We start from the raw sequence: 7,837 nt of genomic DNA on the forward strand, positions 1-7,837 counted from the left end.
TTGCCTAGGAGAACCATCGGCGAGGCACCGTTCATCCGCAGGGTGACTGGCCACATGTATTAATGGAACTACTAAAAGAATAATAACCCTACCTCTCTCCAGGTCCCACTCCTTCCAGAACGCAGCCTCCCCGAGGGGGTGCGATGGAGCCCTTGATGGCAGGCTGCAGGAGGAGCATGGTCCAGGAGAGTCCCCCACCCTCAGTGTCATCTGCCAGCCCATGCAGGTACTAGACTGGCCGTAGAGCAGCCAGGCAGGGTTATTTAAAGGGGGGGGGGGCTCCATGGCTTGGGTACTTGACTCTTAAGATTGTTGGTGAGTGTTGCTACCTGGTTCTAATCACAATGTTTATTTGTACAACATAGGATTATCTGTGGTTGAACTTAAAATTGGTGTCTTCTTTGAAAGTGGAAAACGAGAACTTACCATTTAGTCATTGGCAGCAATGAATGAACCATGTGTTTCGTATTCGATACAAATAGTAAATACCTGTTTGTCTGGTTAAAAACACATCTCCAGACTGCACTCTGATTTGGCTGGGCCTGGAAAATCTGTCTGCTATAAACATGTGATGTTGCTGTGTGAGTTTGTGGCTCGTTACTTCCCCTTGTGTTTATTTAAATGTATTGCAAGCCTTTCCAAAAACTGGATCTTCACCAGATAGATTAGTATCCTCTTGTAACTTGTTGTATTTTGGTGTACAATTTACATAGCAAAATTGCGAATCCTGTTGTAACCAATAAAGCAAATCAAAGACAACATGTATGTTTTCCAATGCTATTCCTTCTCTCTCTCTCTCTCTCTCTCTCTCTCTCTCTCTCTCTCTCTCTCTCTCTCTCTCTCTCTGGGCTAGGTGCTGCAAGTAAATTCCACTCCCCGCTCGGTGAAGCGCGGCCTGTTCGTCTGTCGCCATGGCGAGCGCATGGACGTGGTGTTTGGGAAGCACTGGCTCTCGCAGTGCTTTGATGTCAAAGGTGAATTCTGTGCTGTGTTGCTTTACATGATTCGCTGCTGAAGCTTCTATTGTGGAAACACAGGACTTCGGTAGCCATTTCTACCTTCTATCCGTTTTCATAGCCTATCGTGTGTTCTGTATGAGTATGCTCCTGAAAAGACTCCTCAGAGTTGATAATGGGAGCACTGGGGTAGCATATTAGTGTTGCGCAGGCTTCAGTGCACAATGCTTCACCTACGGGCTTTGGCGCACCACGCTAATATACTTCCCCACCTCCCCTGGTGTGTTTTGTTCTCCAGGTCGATATGTTCGCTCAAACTTGAACATGCCTGCCAGTCTGCCTCAGAGGAGTGGTGGGTTCCGGGATTACGATAAAGACGCCCCAATCACAGTGTTCGGCTCCACGCAGGCCCGACTTGTGGGTGAGTGGCGTGGGTAGGATTAGCAAACTGGGCACAGAACGGGAGTCCAACCCATGCTTCCTGCAGTTTTATTCTAATGCACCACAGCCCAGCAAATCAAACGTGTAATCACTCTTCTTCAGCGTATTAGAATCTAGATTTTTTTGTAACAACCTCTGACAAGTACTTTGAGGATGCAAGACAAAATTATTCCAATCAGTAGCTACACTACTTTTGAAACCAGGGAAATACATTTGTCACTGTATTGCGCTGGTTTTCAAACCTGTTGTTTTGTTCTTGCATTTCAGGAGAGGCGCTGTTGGAGAGCAACACTGTAATTGAATATGTGTACTGTTCCCCGTCATTGCGCTGCGTCCAAACTGCACATAACATTCTGAGAGGTATGACGCCGGATTTGTTTCAGAAGAGTCTGCTAGTTTATTGGTCTTGTATACAGTGCTACAGTTCCTGGTGAGTTCCCCGGGTTTGTACATGTGGACTTTGCACTGACAAAGACATTGATCCGGTCCAGGGCAGGCTAGAGGCATGGAGACTGAACTGCTCTCTCCCTCACACCCTATTCTTAGACATAAGCAAAAACACGCTTCTAGCCAATAAAGAGCTCCTCTTGCAAAACATTAAAGTCCCAGCTAATGCAGTCTTAAATCTCGATCCAGAAAGCTGCAAACATGAAGGAGGATTCTTAAAGGGACGCATTCATTACAGTTATCCCTTATCTGCCAAGAGTACAACAGCTTGTAGTACTTGCAGCTTGTGATTATCCAGGCAGAGCAGGCTCTCCCATGTCTGATGGCTCTGCCTCTTGCAGGTTTGCAGCAGGAGAACAGTCTGAAAATCCGGGTGGAGCCGGGCTTGTTTGAGTGGACCAAGTGGGTCTCTGGGAACACTCTGCCAGCCTGGATCTCTGTGGCAGATCTCGCTGCTGCCAACTTCAGTGTGGATACAACATACAGGTGGGGTCCCTTCCTGGCATGCAGGAGTCCGTGTGGCGTGCACATCCTTTTAAAAGAATTATCAAAATAAAGGTTTTAAAAATATATAGTTGTTCGGTTTGGAAATCAGCAACTAGAAAGTTCAGAGTAGCTTCAAATTGAATTTTCTGAAGTTTCACTGTACCCTTTCATTTTTTATGATGAGCTGATGAGCAGCTCCTGAATTTAGTCAAAGAGCTTTAAAGCAGACTTATCAACATGTTTGCAAGAAGAACCACTCAGAGTGACTGCAAGCATCACGAAAGGGAACCATAACAAAAAAAGCACTTTGCGATTTTCGATTTTCCCCTAAAAAATAGTGGGAATGTTTAATCTCAGACTTTAATTCTGTAGTAAATGCGTTGAAACATACATTGTTATTAATTTTAAAACTACCATCTTATCTACTTCATTTCATTTTTTTTTTCTGTCTCTCTCTCCCACAGACCTCATATACCAGTAAGCAAGCTAACGGTTTCCGAAGCCTACGAAACATACATCGGTAGAAGTTATCAAGTTACCAAGGAAATTCTGTTTGACTGCAAAAGCAAAGGTAGGCAAGACCAACGTTTTGAATCGCGGTTTTAAGCAAGGCTAAAATGATGAAGCCAGTTAGTTGTCTGTCTCTAAGCATCTCCTCTTTCTTCCTGCTGCAGGTAACAACATCCTGATTGTTGCACACGCTTCATCGCTGGAGGCCTGTACTAGGCAGCTTCAGGGACTGCCCCCTCAGAACTCCAAGGACTTTGTGCAGGTCGTTCGGAAGGTTTGTGTGCGTTAGTCTTCAGTACAGCTGCTCTCAAGTGTACAGTATGGCCAAACGTTTTGCATCACCCTGTAGAATTAACACTTTTTGCTTCGTAAAGTCCAACGAAACATCTAATGTTCATATAGTTTCTTTTTTTATTTCAAAATGCCTCAACACAGACTTCTCATGCACGTGTGGATATTGGACCATGCATGAAGCCCCTGTCGTGCATTATTGCTTTCTTTGTATAGTAAGTCCTGTGTGTTCCCTGTAGATTCCGTACCTGGGTTTCTGTGCTAGCGAGGAGCTGGGAGACACTGGAGTCTGGCAGCTAGTGGACCCCCCTATCCTGCCTCTCACCCACGGACCAAACCACACGTTCAACTGGAGGGAGACTCTGGTGCAGGACTGAGAGAGACACGCACACAAACAGATTCAGCATTTCAGCATGAGCTTTTCAAACCCCCTCCCCCCTCTCTTTCCATCTTCCAGAAAGCCTCCTATTTGTGCATTTACAGACAGATCTGCAACATTTACATTTATAAATATAAATCTATATTCTATGTATCTATAAGCCAAGCTGGTTTTCTGGTCCACATGGTTTGAAGACTGGTCGTCCTGTCATAGAATGTGCTAAACATGGAGTGGCCTGTCATGCAGTTTAACTGAGAGGTGCTGCACCTTTTCAGAAAGCGGGAGCAATCATTGAAAGAGTGGGCCATCCGTTTGCCCCCGATCTACATACACATTGCAGGCGGTTTCATACAAGCATAGCTCCCCACCCCTTTTATATAACAGAAAAAAAGTTACTTCTACATTTTAAAGTGAGAAAAGTACTTTTCTTCAATCTCCTACAGAGCCCTGTTAATTACAGACACTGTGAAGACTTTTTGGACAGCCCTTTAAACTCCACCCACTTAAGCGCTTTCACCGATGCTGATTGGGAGATAGCTGCAGGGGTGGGGCCGCTGTTTTTGATTGGTAGGCGGGCTGGAAACGGCAATCAAAGGAAGGCTGGTGCCGTGGTGGCCAATACGTGGTTCAAAGGTGGATTACAAGACCTTTGGGGGATCTCAGACAGTTTTTATGCAAAATAGTTTTAAACTTCAGATTGCATTATAAAATATTCTGACCTAGAGGTATAGCGTGCACAGTAGCGAGAGAGGACGCTGTGAATTAAGGGATTTTATGCAAGTCATTGGCATCCAAACCAGTGCACTGCTTACCAAAAAATTTGGTATGCAAAAAGTAGAGGCCGTTTTTGGTCCTGCATACATGTTTGAGACTACATTTTCACAGTGTAAAGTCTAAAAAGTTCAGAAAAATGGTCAAAACAAAAGCATGCTAAGGTTTGCACGAGTAATCATTAATATGCAGAACGTACTGAAGCCTCACTCATTTCCTGTGACATTTGTGTTTTGTTCTGCCGCTGTTATATTTCTTTGCCTAATGCCACATCATAATGATTGGCTGATAAACTTTTTGTACACTTATTCACTTTATTGCTGGCGGATCACACCAAAATGGATTACTTGACGTATTGACCACCACTGGGCTAGTGCTGTAAAACATCTGGTTTTAAGAATAAGGATCTTGTGCAAATGCTAGAGAGAACTAAGAAAAGGTTTTATTGAAAGACTTGGTTGCCTTTCATTTCTACCTGTAGTAATTTTGCATTCGTACAATGTAAGTAATAGAGAGTAGCAGAAGAGTTCTATTGAAGATTCAGCTGGGGTCTAGCAAAGATTGTGTAGCAGCTACAAATATATCACTCACCCATCAGCTTTATTTTAAAGTACTACGCTGTGATCTGATTTTATTTAATGAATCTGATGCTTGTAAATGATCCGCTTAAGAAAGAACATGCTTTATGCCTTATTTATTTATTCAAAATGCATTCAGTGTCTTTAGACACAAAGTGCAATGGCACAGCGCTCTGTCTGATGAAGGTCAGTTTCACAGGTCCTGACCGGCACTTTTTCTTTTCTTGGACAATCTTATCTCCTGCTAATCAGGTCAGTGAAACCAGCCGATAACTACCCTATTCACACTACCGGAGTAATGCGCGACCGTCATGTTTATAACAGCTGTTTCTGTATTTTTATTCATGTTTTCCAGTAACATATTCCTTTAATGCACAAGCTGTACATACTGTGATTAAGAACAAAGAGCGGTGTTTAGGGAAAGTGTGTTTGAAAAAAAAAAAAGTGGACGTCTTACCGGCTTTTGATGCCTCGGTAACTACACTCGCTTATTTCAATTTAAATCTATAAATGTGCTAGTGAAGTAATTTACTACACACTTAATGATCTAATGATTCCTTTCAACTGAAACCTTCAGGCATAAACAAAATATGCATGTCATACTGAATAGCCAACGATAGAATTGTACGAGTGTGACAATATTTTATTTATTATTATATTTTTATATTCTATATTCTATATATATATGCATGAAAATGTGATTGGGAATAAAGTGAACGGCAATGACAAGATGCATTATTCAAGTAGTGTGGGAAGGGTATAACTCTCAGCTTCCAATTCAAGCTAAAAGTGGGGGGGGGAGGGGGGGGGGGGGGTTGTAAAATGTGAAAAGAGAATCATTATTTGCGTCCGCTCAGTTTAAACTACTTTGGAGAAAGTCATCTGAATGTATATGTGGCTTGTCACACAAGCCTATAGATGCGCATTGCACTGTAGTGTGAGAATTGCTGTTATTTGTTTTTTTTTAACATGACAATAATAGATACAAAAGAGCTCTATTCTCCAAACTTTGAAGGGCTGTTATTAGGAGAGTGTGCAGAAGCATTCTTGTGGGTTGAACAGTGATCTGAAACGAGAATAAAAATGACTGACTTGATTTCATTCATCAAAATGGGCTATAAAAAAAAAAATCCTTAGGAAAACATTTCTTTAAAAACAAGTATTGTTCATTTTTAATCGATTGAAAGAAAATCCTGATTTTATATTCGAGTCTTGTAAATCATTGGTAAGCACTGCAGTCTTCTAGTGCCAGTATAAGGTCAGAAAATTAATTTTAAAGCCTAGGTTAGCCTTCTTTAATTGATCACACTCCAATGTTATACCTAGTTACAAACTCCTGTCCTTCCAAACTAAACACTGAGTCAAATCTTCTGGTCATTTTTCAGACACGCTTACAAGTAGACCAGCTAGTGCTTTACGATGTATTGGAGTGAATGAAGGCACTAGCCAAAAACACTGGTCTACTTAACTTGCATTCTTATAAATTTGTATCTTGCGGTCGAGAGTTGAAGTTATTGGTGAAAAACGTACAGAATTAAATGATCTGCTTAGCATGAGAAAACAGCTGTGGAACGAAAAATTATATATATATATATATATATATATATATATATATATATATATATATATATATAGTTCTAGTGTATACCAAGTGTTTTGCAAGCCTTACTTTCAGATGCACTTCCTCTGTAATTGTCCCCACCCCTTCATCGACTTCATTAACCAACCAGCTGCTTTTCCTAATGATTGGCATGCAGTGCAGCCAGTGACATGCTTTAACCACCCGGGACTGCCTGAAAAGACAAGCAAACTGAAAACTTCCTTTAACTTGGAATAGTACCAGATATGAAAATGAGAATCCCATGGGTTCACAACTTCACACGCATGACCTACAGTGTATAGAATGAATGAGCACAGCAGGTCATATCTGTGGAATTATTTCATTTTTGTAATCCTTTTAATGTTCATCTCCGTGTGGAGTGCAAAAAAAACCCAACAAACTATTTATTTTATTTTATTTAGTAATCCTTTTAATGTTTACTTCAGTATGGAGTGCAAAAAAAACAACATTTCTTTGATTTGATTTTGGCGTTGTTTTCTGTGCTCTTATAGGCTGTAGCTTCGAATCCGCTCTACCCTACTGTTTTTGTCCTGTCCCTTGTATTAAGAAGCCTGGTGCTATGGTAACTGTAGGTCACATGGTTCGTATGGGCGCCGCAATATATTTTTGCATGCATTGATCAGAAACAACAAAAACAAGCTTACTAAATCAAACTGAAAAAGCAGGCCTCTACTTGAAAAAATTCAATAAAGTCATGTTCTTCTAAAATGCTTTATGTATTTAAATTATTGTTTCATTTTTTTATGCATTTAAAATGTCTAAAGAATGTGTATTCTATTTTATTGCAAATGATCGATTAGTTATTTACTGCTTATAAATGATGTTTGCAAATAAATGTTTTATTGGCAAAAAGATGGCTTTTTTTTGTATTATTCAGAAGCTGGTTTTTGCAATATTGCTTACAAATTTGCCAAATATTTTCAGTTTCTTGGCATGCACTAAACTAATCCCAGGGGTCCAACGTTGTGGACCGTATGCTGTATTCCAAAATTCAGTTCAGCCAAAAAGAGTTCATTGATGGCAACTTATCTGTAACATTGTATCTAAGGTATTTGCATATCCACAATTAACATACAAAATAAATCTGGGGACAAGAAATGATGTTCATCTAATAAGAGATAAGGAAGCACTGGTTAGCACTCCTGTGATATAGCAATACAACATATACTGATGCATTCGAAACCCATTCTGCACAGTAGTAGCCCTTTAACGTTTAGATTCACTTGCCACTGGCATGTGTATTTCCTTTCAAGAAAACCCTGGAATGTGGCCCCACATACCGACATGGTACTTATGTTGCTACTCATGGAAAAAAAAAGGAGCATCCTTGATTTAATATGGACTCTGCCATGAATAT

General features: G+C 40.8%; 1 protein-coding gene across 3 annotated transcripts in view; it reads left to right on the forward strand.

Moving 5' to 3' along the window:
- Positions 1 to 7,336, forward strand: part of LOC131708043 (ubiquitin-associated and SH3 domain-containing protein B-like) — a 41,909-nt gene extending 34,573 nt beyond the window's left edge. For all 3 annotated transcript variants that reach the window (XM_059009929.1, XM_059009930.1, XM_059009932.1), the window contains 8 exons: positions 103 to 226; positions 854 to 974; positions 1,255 to 1,377; positions 1,665 to 1,757; positions 2,186 to 2,330; positions 2,795 to 2,901; positions 3,005 to 3,114; positions 3,371 to 7,336. In XM_059009929.1, coding sequence (XP_058865912.1) covers positions 103 to 226; positions 854 to 974; positions 1,255 to 1,377; positions 1,665 to 1,757; positions 2,186 to 2,330; positions 2,795 to 2,901; positions 3,005 to 3,114; positions 3,371 to 3,508 — 961 coding nt within the window. In that variant the 3' untranslated portion in view covers positions 3,509 to 7,336. The remainder of the gene's footprint in view (positions 1 to 102; positions 227 to 853; positions 975 to 1,254; positions 1,378 to 1,664; positions 1,758 to 2,185; positions 2,331 to 2,794; positions 2,902 to 3,004; positions 3,115 to 3,370) is intronic.
- Positions 7,337 to 7,837: the final 501 nt, after the last annotated feature.

Source organism: Acipenser ruthenus, chromosome 40 (genome assembly GCF_902713425.1).
Source record: "Acipenser ruthenus chromosome 40, fAciRut3.2 maternal haplotype, whole genome shotgun sequence".
Classification (NCBI taxonomy): domain Eukaryota; kingdom Metazoa; phylum Chordata; class Actinopteri; order Acipenseriformes; family Acipenseridae; genus Acipenser; species Acipenser ruthenus.